Here is a 19,810-nt window from a genome sequence, read left to right as displayed (position 1 = left end):
GTATTAGTTTGGGGAAAAAGAAATCCATTATTTTTATATGAACCTCAGCACTTTATTTAACATGCTTCGGATTGTCCGATTTGGGTCAAATATGCACCGTTTTGTTGTATGATTTGTTGCCATTTTAAAGGTAACTTCAAGATGCCTCTCTCATAGAAGTCCTGGTCTCTATTTGCAAAAAACTCTAGTAGTCGATTTTCACAATCCTCCCTAGATTCCAATTTTTTATCATTAAAGAAATTTTGCAATGGAAGAAAAAGATGATAATCGCTTGGTGCCAAGTCCGCACTGTATGGCGGATGCATTAAAACTTCCCAACCAAGCTCCCGAAGTTTCTGGCGAGTCACTATAGATGTGTGTGGCCTAGCGTTGTCCTGGTGGAACACGACACCTCTCCTGTTGGCCAATTCTGGCCGTTTCTGGTCAATCGCTATCTTCAAACGGTTCAGTTGTTGAAAGTAGAGATCAGAATTTAGCGTTTGGCCATATGGAACCAACTCATAATAAATAATCCCCTTCCAGTCCCACCAAATGCATAGCAAAACCTTCCTGGCCGTTAGTCCTGGTTTGACCACCGTTTGAGGTGCTTCACCGCTCTTTGACCACGATCGTTTTCGCACAGGGTTATCGTATGTGATCCATTTCTCATCTCCAGTCACCATCCGTTTAAGAAATGGGTCTATCTCGTTCCGTTTGGCCAAGGCTTCGCAGATGGAAATTCGATCCATCATGTTTTTTTCTGTTAATTAGTGTGGCACCCAAACATCGAGCTTCTTTTTGAATCCAGCTTTGTGTAAATGGTTTAAAACTGTTTTATGGTAGATTTTTAGCTCCTGGGCGATGTTACGACTGCTAACATGCCGGTCAACTTCGATCATTTCTCCGATTTTATCGACATTTTCGACGACCGGCCTACCTGTGCGAGGTGCATCTTTAACATCAAAAATTCCTGAACGGAATCTACGAAACCAAAATTGCACATAATTGGCTGTTACAGTATCGGAACCATAAACACCATTCACAATTTTAGCCGCCTGGCTTGCATTTTCGCCTTTGTCAAAGAAAAACTGTAAAATGTACCGAATTTTCTCTTTGTTCACTTCCATTTTTAACACGCTGTAACTCACAACTGAATGCACCAAACAAAAAACAGTAAAAGAATTTTTTTTACTGCGAAATGTACAGTATGTAAATATACAGTATCGGAAATTGTTTGATCGATACTTTACGAGAAATCTATCAGTGCAGCCATCTACCGGAAAAATAATGGATTTCTTTTTCCCCAAACTAATATATATATATATATATCCCTTTTTTGATCTGTCGAAAACTCGCAGTCAATTTGGGGTTATTCTCAAATCATATCCAGATTTTCGGTATTATAGATACTTGTCATAAAACTTGTTTAATTCTCGTAACTGCTGCACTGTTCTCTATTCTCTTAAAATTTTATAATAAGTAAAAATAATATAGGCCCACTGTTAAATATGCTATATCGGTTTGGGTTTATTCAAAAAACGCCGTTATATCGGAAGTGGTCGAAGATTAGTTCCGCTCCGAACCATTTTCAGCGGCGTTTGACCTAAGCCCAAAACACGTTAGCATACTAAACCTAGGCTTGGGCTTATGTCAAGTCCTTCTGGGTGTTGTACATATCCGCGCAAACTTAACATATTCTTGTACCACCATGGTCTAGGATATAAAAATTGATAAGACAATGCTCTACTCATTTTGCAAGGAAATGAATTTTTTGTCCTAAAAAGCAGTTTCAAAATCATTTACTCTCTTCATCTTCAAAGGAACCTAGAAAAACTCAAAACCCTCATTGTCGATCGAGAGCTAGTGCAGAACGTGAGTTGAATAATAGCCTTATGCAAATGGTAAAAGCGCACTTTCAAGCCCAACAAGCAACTAGAAATGCTAAAATTCCATTTTTTTCTTCCAATTACGATTTTTGAAAGTTTCGATAACAAACAACAAGTGAACAACAAGAAAAACATAATTCTAATATGTCTCATATTTACTTTATGGTTTCTATTGACGGTTTTTTTTTTTGTTTGTTTATGTTACGAAAATGACATGAATCTATCATGTATTCATCGAGTACTTTGTTAGCGCAAGATGCACATGTAATGAGAATTTTCAAATAAATTAAAAAGAAAAAAAATGCAAAACCGTTCCCAAAGAGAAATCTTTTATGATCAAGTATGCCAAATTTTACAAGCACTTGCAATTTTTATACGATTCAAATCAAAGAGAATTATTATAGAGATATTAAGTTTATCTCAAAATCTGCCCTCCCACCTGTATGCATACATAACATAACTTTCTCATTAATATTTAATGAACAATGTGACAGTAAAAGATTCCATTTTAACAAGAGCCGTTAAACATTCAATACCTGCTTGTGTCTAGTAAATCGAGTTTATATATTATTTTTCTATTTTTTTTGACGAATTTTCATAACGGATACTTTACATTAACCATTACATGATGTTAGCTAATAACCTCTGTAGAAATAATTATTTTGTACGCTCAGAACAAAAATTGTATAACTTGTTTACATTTAAGCATTAAATTCATCATTCTGACATCATCGTTATCATTAATGTAAAGCATTTATATAATACTGTTCTCCATAATGTGTCTAACATTATTCCATTCACAATTTTTGATCAATAGAATTGAAACAATTACTGTTTATAGCGGTTGTTTATCATCTTATTAATTATTTATGCGTTTCAGAGTTCTTATTATTTATAATATTTTATAAAATGAGTTTTGTTTTTTATTTTTTTTATTGATTTTTTGGTACGTCTGCAGAGATCCAGATACCAGTTTATTAGATGGCCCCTCTAGTTCTGGTCTGACGTCTATTGCTTGTGTGGCCGCTGCAGCCACAACCACTGTATGTGCAGATCCTGGGACGACTAATGATGCTTCGAACGTGAATACACAAAATATACGCAATGTTAACTCAAGTATCGTAGTCGAAACTGAGGAATCGTTAAATTCAAAGACAACAGAGCATACGCCCACCTCACCAAATAGCACAGCGTCTACACTACCGTTAGTATCACCTACTCTAAGTCCTTTCGATGAACAATTAGACAAGGCCATCGAGCACGTTGCGGTAACAAAAATTAATAATAATTATTCAATAAATCCGTCCATAATGCCAACGAAAAGTTACTCCCCGATAACAACGATAGTAACTGCTACCACAACTGCTGAAATAATGGAGGTAACATTTTTTTTGGTTTTATGTTTTTTTTTTTTTTTTCATTTTTAATAATGAATATTATTTATTAACGTAATTTTCTTTCTCTTATGTTTTAGAAAAATCGCTTCTCTTTGCTAAGTAAAGAATTAGGTAGCAATGAATTTGATATAAATACATTGCCATCGCCTCCAAAAACTTTTGCAAGTTCTAATGAAAATTTAAATAGTTCACCTGATACCACCCTTTCAACAGTTCATACAGAATCACCTCATCGGGATGTAAATATTCAGAATGGTTCCATAGCTAATGCACAACAAAAACAAACTGCAAATCATTATAAACAACGCAATCATAATAACAATCAGGTATATGAAATTCAATAAACCCAAATTCATTGTGTTCATTCATTCATCCATACATTATAAATCCAGGGTGACGTTAATTCAATTGAAAGCATAACTGATGATGTTGTTGATGCAAAAATGGTCAGCACCTTACAAGAAGAAACGCAGAAAAATGATCCCGATGTGAGCAACTTAATGAAATCTAAAAAGAAACGCAAGAAGAAACATGTACAAACTAAGGAATTAGATCAGTTAGATGGAGTACTGCCAAAAGCCAACACCAACGACACTGTCAAGGAAGAAGATGAAAAAGTGGTCAAATGTTTATATTATACACTAATGTGTTGCGACTGCACAATATCATAGAAAGCAAAAGAAGCACCATATATATAAATATATATATATATATATATATATATATATCGAATTTAAAATGCATTTAATGAAAATCAAAATCATTAGTCCGACGACTGATTAATCGCTCAATATTTATTTGAAGAATATAAATTTTCTTGAATATACATATATATGTGCGCAGAAAATCAAAATTGCAATTAATTTTTTATATATATATTTTTTTTATTATAAGAAAATGTACTTAAAAAGAAAAACAAAAACACAAAAGTAAAAAATAAAACTATCCGCGATGCAATCAAAGGAACAAAATTTTCTCATATTTTTTGCCAATCGATTCTTTATGAAAGAATAGCATATTTCTCTACAATGTAACCAATAAATTCCTACAGACGTTTTTTAGTTTTAAAATGAATTCATATATTCAATATATTATAATATATTTACGAATTACACATACAAACACAATACTTTTCTCTTATATATAAATATTTATTTGCATAAACTTATGTATTCGTAAATACAATCATAACGTAATTTATCCAAACGTTCAAAACAAAAGAGACAATTTACGATGAAATTTGTTTTCTTTTTTCTATAATAATTATAATAAAATATTTTTAGTAAATTGATGCATTTGCAAAAGTAAATGAATTAATATCGAAAAAAAAAAACATGAATTTCTAACATTTTAAGTTTTTTAAAGCTAGTTTTATTTCACTTTTTTTTCTTTTTAAAAAGTTAATATAAAGTTTAAATAATAAATGCTATCTAAAGAAAACATTTGAAATACAGTAACGGTTGTATTCGTTCTGATTTGAATCTGTTAGTGCCCATCACTAGTGGACGGTATTTGATTGCAAGCCACCGCAAATATTCATTCACTCAGTATAACGTACATACCGTCAACGTATCTTTTTACGGCAAGAGTTTGTAAATGCTTATGCAAACCAATAGTCATTTGCTTCACCATATTTATATACGCTACTCTTTTTTCTTTTTTTTTTTAGGTGAATTTCAATTAAGTTCGAACATAGCAATAGGACGGACGTTATAAATTTTAGACCAAATTTATTTTTTTAGAGAAATTTTTAAGATCACAATGGTGATTGCAACAGATATACATTGATAAACACACGTCGACGAGGTCGACTCTGCCAATAATCCTGGACAAGGTTACGGATTCTGTTTTTTCTCTGTTCAGATACGTTGGATCCTATGTCGGTTGCGTAACTTCCCACAGTCATGTCCTTCCTTTTTTGTTAAATTGACTACTTTAAATTGCGAAAATTGAATTATAAACTGGAAACTTGGTGCATTAAAGTTCATGGCCCTTGGTCAATTTTAAACAAAACTGCCTTAAAAAAAAAACTTTCACGAAAAATATTCATTTCTATGAGAAGAAGATATTTTATAATTTCAAAAGCCTAATCTGCGTATATACATCCCTTTAAATTTTTTTTTCCGCACGGCATATAAGCAGTATATACGAAAGGCTAAAACTTGATGCCGCATATCCTAAAAGCTTAGGGTAACAATCAACCAAATAAACTTCCTATAATGTGGTCTACGGGTTCCTCATATATTGATCAGAAGTGTTTGTTATCTCTCTCTCGAAGATTTGCCCCAAGCCGAATATAACTTTCTGCTTATTTAAATAAAATTTCGCAAGAAAATTACTATTAATACCGTGTCAGTACATTGTTACACAACAAAACAAGTGGGAAAATTATATACGGACGTGGCCGAATCTTTTATATCACCACCGTGACCCTAAAAAGAGGAAAAGAATTACATTTTTATGCTGAACAATATTAGGAGGGCGCGGGTGATCTTTTTCATTTTGACATTGGCTAGGAGTGATCAATTTTTCGCATTTTTATACAATTACTATAGCGTTACCCACAGAATGCATGCTCAAACTCTTACGCATTTACCTAGTATAGTTTTTGAGTAATGAGCAAAAAACCGATTTTTAATTTTTTTTGAGAAAGAGAGATGTTGTCAGTGTTGAGTACCAACCAGCGTGAAAGACCGTCTAAATTTGAAGTTTACAACAGATATTACCAGATATGCTTAAATCTATTCAGAATTTGATGTGGATCGAGAACAAATATACTGTGGCCCCAGCCTCTGAAGCGTATTTTTGAAAGACACAAAGAGGATGATTACACCCCTGGTAATAAGCACAATTTTTTATTTAAACCTACACTTCATACTGACAGACAGACACAATAAAATTTATTTCGCTGTTTATGTTGATCAAGGCAACATACACGCAATGCCCTTTTCCATGAATATTTCTATACATTGCGCGTATTTAACGAATTTAGTGCATATAAAAGCTATACAGACTAACCAAAGTTTCTTCTTATTTGAGTCACCTTAACGTAGTCAACGATAATGGCACCTTTATGTTTCCTTAAGGCAAAAAAAAGTGATGTTCATTTTAAAGCGAATGCTTTTTAACCTCCAACTTAAAGCAACGTATAAAAGTTTCAAAATAATTTACTAATAATATGCAATTAATATTGTGCTTATATCCACCTTTTTGATGGTCATGCAAAACGTTTGTATGCAGTTCTCTTTCAGAACTTAAGCTTGCATTCTTTTCTCTTTATTTAAAACTTGTTCTTGGACTCGATAAGTCCCGTACATGTTTTGTTTTGCGCTCTTTTTTGGTTTTGGCATTAGCTTCTTTTTTGTTAATCTTTTACTTCGTTTCTTCCATTTGTTCTAGTTTTCTTCTGCTTGTACCCTACACCACTTGTGGTACAGAATACATTAAAATGTTACGTTCATGCAACGGAATATTCAGCTGCAAGTTTTATTCAAAAGTTACGAAATTGATTTTAGTTAGTAGTAAATTTCTGTCTCTATTTTAAATCAAGACAGTGTCAGAGTAATAAATGAAAAAGTTAAATACTCAATACAAGAATTGACCAATTATGAGCTCTGAAAATTTGTCTGTGTCAAATTAGCAATTGATGTACACCATAACTTTGGGTATTTTTTTTCTTATTAGTTTTTAGCAATCTAAGGCATATTTATGGCAAAAGCTTTCCCATTTTCGAACTCGATATACGAAGCTAAATAAAGAATCTATGTGCCGAATTTAAGATTAATTTTAAATTTGCTGACGATGGAATTTTCCACGAGTGACGAAGGTCAGACAAACATGGCCATATTGATCCTGATGCTTTCTTTAAACGAAAATATATTTACTTTAGATTCTCCAAAGCGTGTTTTTATGAAAGAGTGACAAAACTATTCACTCTCAGATAAGGATTGTAAAAACTCTTACTTGCATACTAAGGTTGAATTAAAAAGTCTTATGTTCCACCTGTCCGTAACGGATTGATATAAATAAACGATCAATTTTAGAACAAATCTTCTTTACAGAATTGCTATTGAAAATGTTTTTTTTTTAATCTCTTAGGGGATATCGGATATTTATATAAGACGGTGACGGTCAGAACAGAGGACCAGAGGAATCAAATAGGGAGATAGTGGGTAATCTCTGCCAAATCGATGTGTTATGCCTTTACCGACTGAGCATCCATTACAGCTACGATCAAAATAAGCTCTACCGCCGTTGAGATTTGACCCCGCCAACTGTGACTTGGCAGTCGCTGTTCTTACCTAATACGCTATTCTTGGAGATTTAGAAAGACATAGACAAAAATATCGTTAAAATTCGATCGTTCGGCAATTTAGTGATTTCAATTTGAACGAGAACCAAATCAATAAAAACTTTATATTTTTAAATGGGTGTTATTTGCGCTTATCCTTAGCAAGAACAGCCAAAATCCAATCATTTTGATTAACTCCTTAATAAGAGACATGCGGAGTTTATGTGCATGTATGTAATATCCAGAACAACTTAAAATAGAGCTCCTTACCCCGCTTATAATTACAATCGATTTATAACAATTTTCACAGTTGATTTCAGCTTGTCTGTTTGCTTGATGTCCATCCATGTAACTTGTGTTCTGAGATATTTTGACAAATCGGGTGTAAGGAAGAATCCCATTGAAAATAGATTGGATCCAACTTCTTTTATGATCACTCCTCAGTTGCTAGAAGGTAACAAAAGTGTAGTTTTGAGAATTTTTCGATAACAATCGTCCACTAATAGTAGGCCGGGAAATTAAATTGATGTGAAAAATTTGAATTATAACCATTCCTACAAAATGTAACTATAGGGTAACAACGCCTAATTTTTAATATTTTATAAAAAAGTCCGTACATATATTATTAAACATAATAAAAGAATTACATACATGAACCGAAAATTGCAGGGTAAATCACTTGACAATACGATTGATAAACATTCCAATCTAAAATATTCGCAACAGCTACCCTCTTTAAAAAATAACTAATTTTATATATCAACTGTATATAAACACTTCAATCTTATATGCCAAATAATGAGTACATAATTTTATACCTATAAAAAAATGCATGCATTTTTATTTTTATAAACGGAAGTAAAATTTTTTATAGTTTAAATATAATGCTGTACACAGCCATAGCGTTGTATTCCAGACGGATTTCAGCAATAAAACAAAATGCGTATTCATGGGTCCTATACTCCAATGCCAAGGTAACATTTTATGTAATACGGTATGACCTACATACAGAATAATGGCATTCATACCCGCCGCTTCAAAAGGGTATCCTTGCCACCAACATTTGACATCGATGACGTAATAAAGCAGGCTTAATGAAATGAATGATAATGCAGTGGTTACGCAAACAAATGAGAATGACCTGAAAAGCATGCACACAATTATTTAGTTTGTAAACATTGTAAAGAGAATAGGATTTTTTACCAAAGATTTTTATTTATGGGTATGAAACCATTTTCGAAAGAGAAACCGCTTAATGCTCCGCCTATTAATGCTAAAATCGCAGACCATATTAGCCACCTACTACTACGAGCTTGCCACGTGGTGTAAGTGAGAATAATGACACCGGCCAATAGTCCAAAAAACACTTGCACAATGGTTAATAAACAGCCTATGGGAAGTTACCAATGAATGTTAATTTCGTTAACTTTTCTCCTATTAGATTTTTAAATACCAAAAACGCCTTCGGGATCAAATGGTCTTGAATCGTAAATATACCTCGCGGTTGGATTTTGATATATGTGCCTGTTACCCAATATCAGGAAATCAATATACCCGCTAGCCCCACCGATACAGTTAAAATATTCAGCATTGGAATGTTTGCCACCAGGACCCAAGTACCCTCTGGAAATTTGAAGATAAATTGAAAGTCAAATCTATATCAAACCACCAATTTGCTTCGCAATAACAAACCTCGGACATTGCGGTACGTTTAGGCCAAATATCGTACACAAATACACAGCTATTAGGAAGACCACTATCAGCAACTCGCCTCGCATTATAATCAAGTCTTGAAACTTACGTTTCCAAGTTATCTAAAAGGAATTATTACAATATATTCTATTTCGTTAACATTAACATCTGAAATTAACCTGAGATTCAATTATCACACGTTCACTCAACTTTGTGTGCGTCAAACCGCAAATTAAGTAGGCTACGCCGAGTCTTTGTAACACACCCATAATACGTAAATTCTCCAACTTTGGACCATTTATTGAATTCAAACATAAACCAATTGAAAACAGTTTCAAAGATCTCTAAAATTACGAAAATGCTGTACATATGCGAAAATCGCAAGAGAGGAGAATGTACCCAAAGGATTCTCAGGACTATACGGTATTTGGTAACATCTCTGGTTATTTGGGACTTAATGGAAATCGGTATACAAACACCCATAATCCAAAGGAATGATGGGAATACTATGTCAGCTAAATGCAAGCCATTCCAAGGAGCATGTTCAATCCACCAATAATGACCACCACCGCTGTTCACAAAAATCATCAAAACTATGGTTAGACTATTATGAAAAGAAAGTAACTATCTGGATTTTAACATCTGAATGGTACGTAGTATTGTTAGATATACCCCCTGAATGTATCCAAGCTACGTAAACGATTAGGTTGTCCTGCAGTGTTAATGTTTATGCCACTTAAATTTACGGTGCTTAAAATTTCTTCGTAATGAAAGTTACGCCAAGCACATAAGCCGATCTTAAGCATTACCATAATTAGAGCAAGTAATATGAGTACTGCCAGTATTGCTATGAAAAAGATAAAATAAAGAATTATATTGAAAAATAACACAATATCTTACGGTAATAAATATTCACCGCTTCCTTATCCGTGCGCCACTCACAGCTACCATGCACGTCAAGAGTAAGATTATAAACGCCAAACTCTCCATAATTTAGGTTTTCATATTCGCATAGCGAAGTTCTAAAAAAATATATTATAGCTTTAACAATGAAAATATTTACTAATGCAAGCCTCACATGTTATTGAAAGCATAGCGACCTACATCCTGGTCAATTAACTTAAATTTTATGGGATAGGCAACATTTAACGTTAAATTATCATTGTAATGATGCTGAAGTAAGTTTTTCACTTTCGTATAAGGACACTTAAATAAACACAAAATTTGAAAATTTGAATTCGACCACAAATTTATTTTCTCTCACCGAATAACAAGCTTCGGATAAACTATATAAATATGTGGCCTTGGAAAAGTGAGATTTTAATATCAGATATGCTTCATCCACTTTTAAAGAGCGCATATTTAATCCGCGCCATTCCGGAGTTGTATACTCTACAAATTCAAGCATTTAAAAAAAAAAAAACACTGCGAATAGTTCTAAATCTTTATTAAAATCAGTTCGACTTTTATTTACGCAAATTGAAATTTTTTTTTTGGATATAATTAAATAATAATAAATCAGTTGTATTTTTGTTTTTTTTTTTGATATTGATTTAAAATGGACCAAGCTAATAAAATTTGTGGTTCATGTGTCCAGATAATAAACAGTGGTAATTATTAGCACGAAATTTATATAAAATACATAAAAAAACTGCGGCCATGATTGTTAAAGCCATTATGTTAAGTGTAATTGTAGATTGTTGAGTTGTTGAAAATGATGTAAAACAAGTGTTGCAAACTTTGGCTGAAAAAAAATGTTATAGAGATAAATTATGATTGAAGCCTGTGATATCTGAATATTAGATGCTCAGCAGACGCAATAATATTAGAAACTTTGCAAATATCACATGGTATAGCCGGAATCATTTTTAAATATACTTTGTGGTAGTTCTGACCGCTCACGTGTCTATAAAGAATTTTGATCTCCTAGGATTTAAAGGAAGCCTCGGATAAGGATTTAAGCTTAACTCTGGGATTTATTTTATAGAAAAGGCGAATGGATTTAGCACGCGCAATATCTTTAAATTCGTTATTTAGTTGTTGAAAGATGTGGTTACGAATTGCCCATATTGCTTCATTGGGAGTAATTTGACTGACAAAATTGCACCACCAACTTGAGCCCTTCTTGCATGAATACCATTTAAAAAACAGTCGCAGTAGCAAGGTGAAAATCATCGACTTGAAATTCATGTGACATCCTGTGTATATCAAACACATATTGATTATCTGCATATCTTTTATTTATTAGAAGCAGCTATCCTGAGAAAATTACAGATTTTTAAAGACCATCCATAATAGCTACCTTAATGACATGTCTAATGGCAAGCAATTCAATAAAAGTCGACGAAACTTCCTTCGCAATTTTGACTTTATACACTATTTTAGACAGATGCTTTACTGCCGAGAAGCTAGGTACTTTGTGTGCAACGGGACCATCAGTAGCATATATATCGTAACCGTTGCTGTTCAAGGATGTTCATGAAGACTTTACATTTATTGGTAAAGAAATTCAAGAGAATGATTGAATTTATCTTGTCAAAAATATAATGGAGTTTTTGATAACAAAATGGGTAGCTGCAAAAGACAGTATCACTGGGAGATATAACTTTCTGGAAAAACGAAGGATTCATTATCTTGACCTTAATTCACTCCTTAGCAGAACATAAATAGCTCTTTCGGAAACAGCCCATTCACCAGACATGACATTGAGAATATGTTGAGGAGTTGACGGGAGTAAACCGTTTTAACATTCTATTTTCCAATGTTTGTATTCGTTTCTCAATATATTTTGGAAAATTACAACATGTAGAATGTCTAAATTCAATCTTAGACTTGGCTGAAGCTTTCTACACAGTTAAAGGAAGGCAAACCTGACTGATGTCAGGTTAATCATGAGCTTGATGATTAACAGTCTTTGAAGGCTTTCTCATAGTGTCCACAAAGAGTTAGCCTGTCATCTAAAATTCTACCAAGAAATCGAAGAAACTTCACCTGATTAACTGTAGTTCCTTTGATAAAGAGCCTAATTTCGCGTTGAAAATCTTTGTAAAAATGCACAGTATTTGTTTTGCTAGGATTCAAATATAAATTAAGATCAGTATATGCATCAAAAAAAGATCAGCTTTTATCGAGAGATTATTCACAGCCATTGAAAAGGATGAATCCGCAAATACAATTAAGCAATCATCTGCATATTGAAAAGTATAGGTTTTGTCATTTTGGAGATTGCAAATTCGCTGCATGATTGAAGAGTATGGGTCTCAAACAACTGCCTTGTGGAATACCACCGTATACTTCAACTTTGTCTATGCCCATTACCAACACACATTTGGAGAACAAGGTTAGTATCCACAGACGTAAATGAAGAGAAATTGAAAAGTTCTACTAAGCTTCATTAAGTTGAAACAATCATATCCAGGAAAAGCATAACAACCATTTTACCAGCTTTCTTTAGATTAGCTATGGGAAAAGATAGTTCATTAACGCACGTAACGTTTGAAAATTTGCGTTTTTGATACGAATAAGAGCGAACTGGAATAATGTTCCCAATCTTTGACAAATCTTAGTATCTTTTATTATCAAGCAGCAGAACCACTTAACTTTTGATTAAAATGTCGATGACTATTGATATAATTTCACAAAAAACGCGAGTTACCTTTCCCATACAACTCTTTAATGATGATCTATGAGTCCTTTTCCCTAGCTTGGTATTTGCGAAAAAGAGTTGACAGAGGAAAGTTCCGCCATGGTTTAGGTGAAAAGGACTCAACAGCAGAATATTTGGCTGTAGCAGACTTGCTTTTAGACTGAAAAGCACTCTGAATTGATGATATGCCGGAAGGAAAATCAATTTTAGACAGACCGTCCATAAGGAATTTCAGTGAAATTAAATTTTCTATTTTTTTAACGGAATTACTGCAACTGCGAAATAAAATGGGAGAGTGTTGTGATGAAATAATTGAATTAAAAAAAGTTAGATCCAAGACACTACTCGCATGCGACCACCCTGTAGTAAAAAGTAGTATTGTCATTACTTAAAACATAGAAACTGTACAAGGATCTTGGCTTTGTTGGTCGGGAGCTGATCGCCTTACAATTAATGTATAGCGTTGAAATCTCTTGCTAGAATCACATTTTGTTGACCATCAAGAAAGACACATAATGCCTGAATTTCATCACGAAAAGTTTGTACACCAACACTGTATAGAAAGTAGCATGGGACTACAAAAGGACTCGGTTTAAGATTGATGGTTTTGTTCATAATAATGTCAACGGCCGAATTTTAGGGAATACGTCTGAAATTCACCCCTTTCTTGACTAGCATACTAACACTACCATACCCGTTATCACTGTATTTGGTGGCTAAAGTATAACTGGAAATTTTAAATTCAAAAAAATTGTTATCTATATGAGTTTAAGTATAAATCTGAAAATTATAAATTACGCCAAATATTATATTGCAAAAAAGAGATCATAGTACTAGGCACTTGGTCGTAGCGAGAATTAGCCCAATAGGAAATTTTTCTTCAAATATCTTAACAAGACTCTAAAGGAGCAGCGGACGAATACACTCTTTAACCGCAGAAATTAATCTATCAAGTTCCGAAGAACTCAAATTGTTGTTCTAAAGCACTGGAGATCTTATTACAGATGGCTTTGGGTGTGAGCTGAGAGAAGGCTTGGAAACAACAAATTTCCTTTTAACGACCGCAGTAAATTTTATTTATTTATTTATATATATTCAGACAACAATACAAAACCCTTCAAGGACCAATTTAATGTATTGAACTAACTACAGCTAACATACAGTACAATTTGCACTGAACCGTTAAAGTTTGAACTTAACATAATCTTCATAAGAGAATAAAAATTCATTAAGCACAAAGGCAGTATATAAAGTGCATATCTCTTGCATTAATCAACAAATGCATTTATCCAAAAACAAATAAATACGATTTACCGCTGACTTCAGAGCATAGATTAAGAGGCAGGATACAACTGTACAGGACTACGCCATAATGAGAATGTTGCAAAAGTACATCCCAAGAATTGTGTAACATACTCAGACACATGCTTGCTGCCATGTAAGCCGTACACAAAACGTACCATTGAATATTGAATTAAATTTGATTAAGCCTCAAAAAGTTATCCACAGTACTACCAGCAACCACTTCCAGCCCAGGGGCATCAATAGAGCATGAGCAAATCGGAACTTAATCCAATGCGGTAAATAGGTGCTATTGAAATAAATAAATCATAAGCTGCCCACAACTTTTTCATGAATGAATTCAATATGTTTCTCAAAGGTGAGGTAAATTTTTCCTTTGTTAGAATCTTATTAACATTCTCATTATCATCCTTGTCCAAGATGGCCAAGTCATCCAAACATTGAAAGTAGTTTGAGGAGAGCTACTCTTCCACTTCTTTGTAGAAAAAATTTGTAATGGCCATAATCTTGTTGATAGTTAACTCCACTTTCTGTTCGGGCAAGACTTGTTCAGAGCGTTGTGTTCACTTGAACACCAGGAGAACTACCTCATCATTTCACAGTTTTCGATACAATTGGGAAACTTGTCGCAATTAAGTCACCTGCTCTCCTTGGCTTTGCAACACTTCGACACAAACACATATCTGCCACACTTAAAGTATTGCTTCAAGGAGGGTACAAAGTAATTAAAAGGGAGTTTACAAAAATTGACCTGGATAGACGTCGTGAGAACTTTCCTCTGAAACCAATCTTTATATCAGTTGCCGGAACAAATTCATCCTTGTTGACGGGATTCCTTCTTCGAAGCCTAGAGGCTAACTTGATCAGACACGGCATTTTTGATAATCCAATCTGACTCATATTCGATAGGCGCGTTACGAATAATTCCGAATCTTTCCGTAAAAGCTCTCGCAATGTACGCTTTCAAGTTCTTCTTGCTAAAATCATTATTTCTAATGAAATTGTTCGCACTAAGAGCAGACCTGAACAGTAATTTGGCTCTACCCTTACTAACCGTCTTTAGTTCTTTTAATCACTTAATATTGAAACATTTGAGACAATCACAAAAAAAAAGATCTGAAGTGATATTCATACGTATAGACTCGGCATTTTCACAAGTTCTAACAAAAACGAAAAAATTGCATGGCGAAATATAGTCATAAAAATTAGTTAGAAACCTTATCTACTAACTACCCAGTTAGTGAGTACTATTGAATCATCAGCTGAAGAAGATAGATCAACTCCATCCCCAACCATCCTTGGTCCCTTTTTGTTCTCAGTGGCATTGAAATAAAAATTTTCAAATACACCTCTACATGCAATAATCGGATCAGACCTTCTCTCCATCGGAAAATGGGCTGATGTTGTTTTAGCTTTTATCCTGGGGAATACTTACCAAAAATCCGGAAGAAAAACTATTTAATATATATATTTTTAAAAAGGAGCTTACAAAATCGCAAAAAACAGAATAATTTTTCACTCAAAAATGAACGCACTAAAGATTTATATCATTTATTATTGTTTTTTATTTTGGTTCATTTTCCTTTAGATTGAAACCAAGCAAAAAAAACAAAACCTTTTTTTTCCATTTTATTCCTTTTTAAATTTTTTTTTTTTTTTTAATTTCTTCCTTTTTTTTCTACACCATTCGAATGGTACACGGCGCATCACAAGATAGCAAACGTAGCATAACGGTGGAGGTGACGATAGGCGTTATGTCCTTTAACCTGGAGCTATTGGTGGTGAGAAGAAGCGTCGACCACCTCATCCTGAGTGTGGACTTCCTGGCGAAAACAGACGCTGTGCTGTGCTGACCGTAGCCGGCTATCCCGTTAAGTTAGGCAGCCGAAATAGCACACCCACAACCATGGCAGCGGCTAACTGGACTCGAGCATCAGACGGGTCCGAAATCTCCCCCACACTAGACCCAATGGCTATAAGTTCATTAAAGCAGACCCAAACGGAAACATTAGTAAGGACAACAGAGGTCCGAACGGCAAGAACAATGCCCTTCACAACAGGGAACATAGCAGCCAAAGCTGCAACAACTAGGTCTGATAATCCAAGGCCTAAATATGTAACCCAGGAAAGGGTCAGAAATGCAACACCGAAATCAGCAAGAGCGTGCAAGGAACCACAAAGCGTTACAACCGAACCAAAATCAAAAAATGTCATTATAGCCAAGATCCCTATAACAAGATCAGCGCACGTGCTAACTAATACGAAGAAATCAACAATAGACAGAGGTAGCTAGTGTACCTACCGAGTTTACATGATGCACAGGTCGCAAATTTGACGACATTTGCATCAAGCATTGTCTAAGAAATACAGCATACAAATGCCATCGAAATTGTAGACGGTACAATCGAGCTCACACGAAATTCTCAAACAACATCCTCCAATAAGATTGCCGAATATACGGTGCTGGCATAGGAAGTGAAAGGTATGTACAATGTAGAAAAAGTCAGTATAACTCCAGTCGTGACGTCTTGTACCGGAGTACTGCCAAAAATTGCTATAAAGGGCCTTGATTACTTAGAAATTCATAACATAGTTGAAAAGTCACAGAAAGCAGTGCTGCTCTGTACAGCGGCTTTGACACGCGCATTCTTGCAACACCAGTAAATACAAGTGCTAAAGTAGTATTAACAATAAACACCGAGAGCGTCAAGAGAATATTATAAAACAGCTGAGCCCGAACCCTTGGTAGTATACACCCGGGGATGGGTGAATTCCCAGCCGAGAGCTGAGGAATGTAGATATCATAACCGTAATAATAATAATAATTGATTGAAATTATTTCAAATATGTGAATTGAATAAATCCATACTATTTTCATGAAATTTCTCGACATTTAAAATCTCATATATGCCCGTAGAATTTCTTTAGGGAACATAGCAGTTTATTACTTCCATGGAAAGCACGCGGAATGATAGTAACTGCAGTGTGCTGTTAGCAGATGAGAATAGAAATATAAAGTGGTTTTTTGCATAAATAAATACCTACGGCAAAAGTCTAAAAACAATATCGAATGCATGAGTAACAAAGTGACCTCCTAACCATAAATATATATATTTTATATTTTCTATATTTTACAAATTCTACTGTATATAAACAATGTATGTGAACTATATGTATATATATATAGTATGTATATATACGCTACATATATACGAAAATATATCAAGGAACTATAAAACCATTCATGTCCGAATTTCTTCGCAATTGTTTGCATTGCGTTGACCATGATATATTGACCAATTTTGTTCTTCAGCACTGGCAAATAGCAAGTAAACAATATTGCCACCAATATTAAGATAAGCTGCCAACCAAAATACTATATGCCATTGAGAGAACGTCTCACTGTGATTGATTATCAATCCAATAACGTAAGGAGCCAAAAATCCGCATATATTAGCGGCAGAGTTTGTAATTCCGTACATGGTGCCGGCGTAACGAGGACTTAAAGAAATATGGTTCATTTGATTGCCGGCATAAATTGCTCCGGCAAATGACCCGACGCCAGCCAACATAAACGTAACCCATTCCCAACTGCAACCAACGTAAACTATACCAATTAATCCTAAAGATGGTATTATTGAAGCAATCGAATTCCATAGCTTATAAGAATTAATTAAAGATATGTAACGCTTTCTCAGCATCCAATCGGCCAGGGACGAGCAAGCTATTCCCATCAGCCACGATGTTAGATAGGGTACTGCATTTAATAAAGCATTTGATTCTATATCATAGTGTAGAATATTATTCATATACGTTGGCAATTCGGTGAGTTGTGTGTAAAAGGCCCAGCTTTGCCCATACTGCGTTACTAATATAGCCCACAATGGAATGGAAGTTAAAATCGAGCACCACGGTATTGAATGAGTAGAAACTTGATTAATGGTATCGATATTAGAAAATCTACGTCCTGATAATCTTATTAAATGCATGCTGTTCTCAATGTACATACGTTCTTTAGTGGAAATCCTTGGATGCATCGAAGGTTTATCATACACCAAAAACATCCAAAATATAAACCATATTAGTCCCATAGCACCGAATAAATAGAAAGATAACGGCCAACCTCCAAGAAAATCAAGTGAACAAAGCCATCCAGATAAGGGCAGGGAGATAACCGTACCAATATTCGATCCAGCATATACAATGGCGGCAAATTTATTTCGTTCCAATGGGGGTATCCAAAAGGCTAACATTGTATGCATAGCTGGATAAGTAACACCTTCACCCATGCCCTCCAAAATTCGGACTAAAATTAAAATTGGCAGATTCCAGTAGGCAGCTATTGGTGTCAATATAGTAAAGATTGCAGTAAACAATACACCGTAGCCATACACAAGTTTACCGCCAACTATCTCGGCCATACGTCCGCCAGGCACTTGTGTTAATACATAACCGTAAAAAAATGATCCCAATACTAGACCCTGCGTAGATTCATCCCAAGCAAATTCCCCTTCTGATAAAATTGTCACATTTTTCTTATTATCAGCGGGGCATGTCTCATCGATCATCGCGCTGGAGTTTACATGTGGAATTGCACTTTGATTAACCATTGCCACAATGGCAACTGACAAATTTACGCGCATAGCATAAACTACTGCAAAACCTAAAAAGCCCATGAAACCGAACACTGTGCGCGCTCTAGGGAAATCGCCATCTTCTGTTCAAATATATACAGAATTGTAATACCTTTATATTTACACCAAGTTACAATTCGTTTCATTTATGTGAATTACCTTCATTATTAAAAATTAGTGGTGTATTTGCATTGCCTGCGTCCTCGTCCGCCTCCACTTCCTCTTCCTCGCCATCTTCCAGTGGATATATTTCATTGTTACCATGACTGTTTTGAATTCCGTGAAATATGACATTTTCCGTGCTGTCATCATTGTTGGCGTAATTAAAGCCTATTATCTGGCTTGTCTGATGTGCATGAAAAGTCATTTATTAATTGCGAAATTATTACTAGAGTATAAACGCGCGTATGCATCTATGGAATTATTATAATTATGCATAAAAACTCAAGTTTGGATTAACCGCTTAAAACTTCTTAAGTATACAGTTTAGAAACGACTAACGAAAGAAGAGAAAAGCAAACAAACGGAGCTGAGTAGAAAGTCAAGGTTTAACGTGAAAGGAATTTTTTTTGTTTTAATACCCACTAGCAACAACAACAAAAAAAAAAAAGAAAAAAAAACATAATGCATACACAGTAATAAACAAATGACTGAATTATTACCTTTAAAAGTCTACGAAAAAAGAAATACGTTCGTAGTATTTTCTGCATTTATATTAAGGTGACCAGAAAACATATACTTATGGAAATATGTAGTTATTCTTTTTTTTTCTCTGATCGTAATGGACGTGTACTGTTTTCGTTATAAAGTCTCATACATTTCACTTTCCAGATCTTCGATCTGGGTCGAAATAAGTTCTTGTTCGTTTTTCACTTTTAAGACATTCTTTCCTGGCCTATTACCTGGAATACAAAAGCAACGTAAACACAAAAAGGTAGTGCACTTTTGAAAAAATGAATTTCACTTATTATAGCCGAACGTGC

The 19,810-nt window shown here is 34.3% G+C and overlaps 3 protein-coding genes across 14 annotated transcripts in view; 1 reads left to right on the top strand and 2 right to left on the bottom strand.

Moving 5' to 3' along the window:
* The window catches only part of LOC119637589 (myb-like protein AA), a 30,151-nt gene extending 26,034 nt beyond the window's left edge, over window positions 1-4,117 (top strand). For 6 of the 9 annotated variants that reach the window (XM_038033726.1, XM_038033727.1, XM_038033723.1 and 3 more), the window contains 3 exons: window positions 2,824-3,244; window positions 3,340-3,588; window positions 3,655-4,113. In XM_038033726.1, coding sequence (XP_037889654.1) covers window positions 2,824-3,244; window positions 3,340-3,588; window positions 3,655-3,933 — 949 coding nt within the window. In that variant the 3' untranslated portion in view covers window positions 3,934-4,113. Of the gene's footprint in view, window positions 1-2,417; window positions 2,496-2,823; window positions 3,245-3,339; window positions 3,589-3,654 lie in introns of those variants that run through there. The other 3 variants (XM_038033731.1, XM_038033729.1, XM_038033730.1) reach the window with 3 other exon arrangements.
* A 634-nt stretch (window positions 4,118-4,751) lies between these two features.
* Window positions 4,752-10,723, bottom strand: LOC119637628 (heparan-alpha-glucosaminide N-acetyltransferase). 2 transcript variants are annotated; one of them, XM_038033807.1, is made up of 10 exons: window positions 10,510-10,723; window positions 10,324-10,451; window positions 10,146-10,267; window positions 9,918-10,092; window positions 9,645-9,849; window positions 9,425-9,589; window positions 9,246-9,367; window positions 9,007-9,176; window positions 8,757-8,943; window positions 4,752-8,000 (listed from the first exon to the last, which is right to left on the bottom strand). In XM_038033807.1, the coding sequence occupies exons 1-10, from the start codon at window positions 10,651-10,653 to the stop codon at window positions 7,994-7,996; spliced, it is 1,425 nt and encodes a 474-aa protein (XP_037889735.1). In that variant the 5' UTR covers window positions 10,654-10,723; the 3' UTR covers window positions 4,752-7,993. The 2 variants fall into 2 exon arrangements, with proteins under 2 accessions (XP_037889735.1, XP_037889734.1); XM_038033806.1 differs by lacking the exon at window positions 4,752-8,000 and adding an exon at window positions 8,015-8,694.
* A 6,649-nt stretch (window positions 10,724-17,372) lies between these two features.
* On the bottom strand, window positions 17,373-19,770 carry LOC119637639 (sialin). 3 transcript variants are annotated; one of them, XM_038033821.1, is made up of 4 exons: window positions 19,490-19,770; window positions 18,987-19,173; window positions 18,203-18,910; window positions 17,373-18,124 (listed from the first exon to the last, which is right to left on the bottom strand). In XM_038033821.1, exons 1-4 carry the CDS (start codon window positions 19,535-19,537, stop codon window positions 17,436-17,438), a joined length of 1,632 nt encoding a protein of 543 aa, XP_037889749.1. In that variant the 5' UTR covers window positions 19,538-19,770; the 3' UTR covers window positions 17,373-17,435. The 3 variants fall into 3 exon arrangements, with proteins under 3 accessions (XP_037889749.1, XP_037889747.1, XP_037889748.1); XM_038033819.1 differs by having other exon boundaries at window positions 17,373-18,910; XM_038033820.1 differs by having other exon boundaries at window positions 17,373-18,907.
* Window positions 19,771-19,810: the final 40 nt, after the last annotated feature.

This window comes from Glossina fuscipes, unplaced genomic scaffold (assembly GCF_014805625.2).
Source record: "Glossina fuscipes isolate IAEA_lab_2018 unplaced genomic scaffold, Yale_Gfus_2 60, whole genome shotgun sequence".
In the NCBI taxonomy this organism is placed as follows: domain Eukaryota; kingdom Metazoa; phylum Arthropoda; class Insecta; order Diptera; family Glossinidae; genus Glossina; species Glossina fuscipes.
This window is presented reverse-complemented; position numbering and strand designations above follow the sequence as displayed.

Bases quoted from the DNA above. Each gene is read 5' to 3' on its own strand.
- LOC119637639 (XM_038033819.1), bottom strand. From the start codon at position 19,537: ATGCAGAAAATACTACGAACGTATTTCTTTTTTCGTAGACTTTTAAAG. The intron at 19,174-19,489 runs GTAATAATTCAG...CATGCACATCAG, and splicing joins TTTTTCGTAGACTTTTAAAG to ACAAGCCAGATAATAGGCTT. The intron at 18,911-18,986 runs GTAATTCACATA...ATATTTGAACAG, and splicing joins ACTAATTTTTAATAATGAAG to AAGATGGCGATTTCCCTAGA.
- LOC119637628 (XM_038033806.1), bottom strand. From the start codon at position 10,653: ATGCTTGAATTTGTAGAGTATACAACTCCGGAATGGCGCGGATTAAAT. The intron at 10,268-10,323 runs GTGAGGCTTGCA...ATATTTTTTTAG, and splicing joins CGCTATGCTTTCAATAACAT to AACTTCGCTATGCGAATATG. The intron at 8,695-8,756 runs GTAAAAAATCCT...CATGCTTTTCAG, and splicing joins CCCATAAATAAAAATCTTTG to GTCATTCTCATTTGTTTGCG.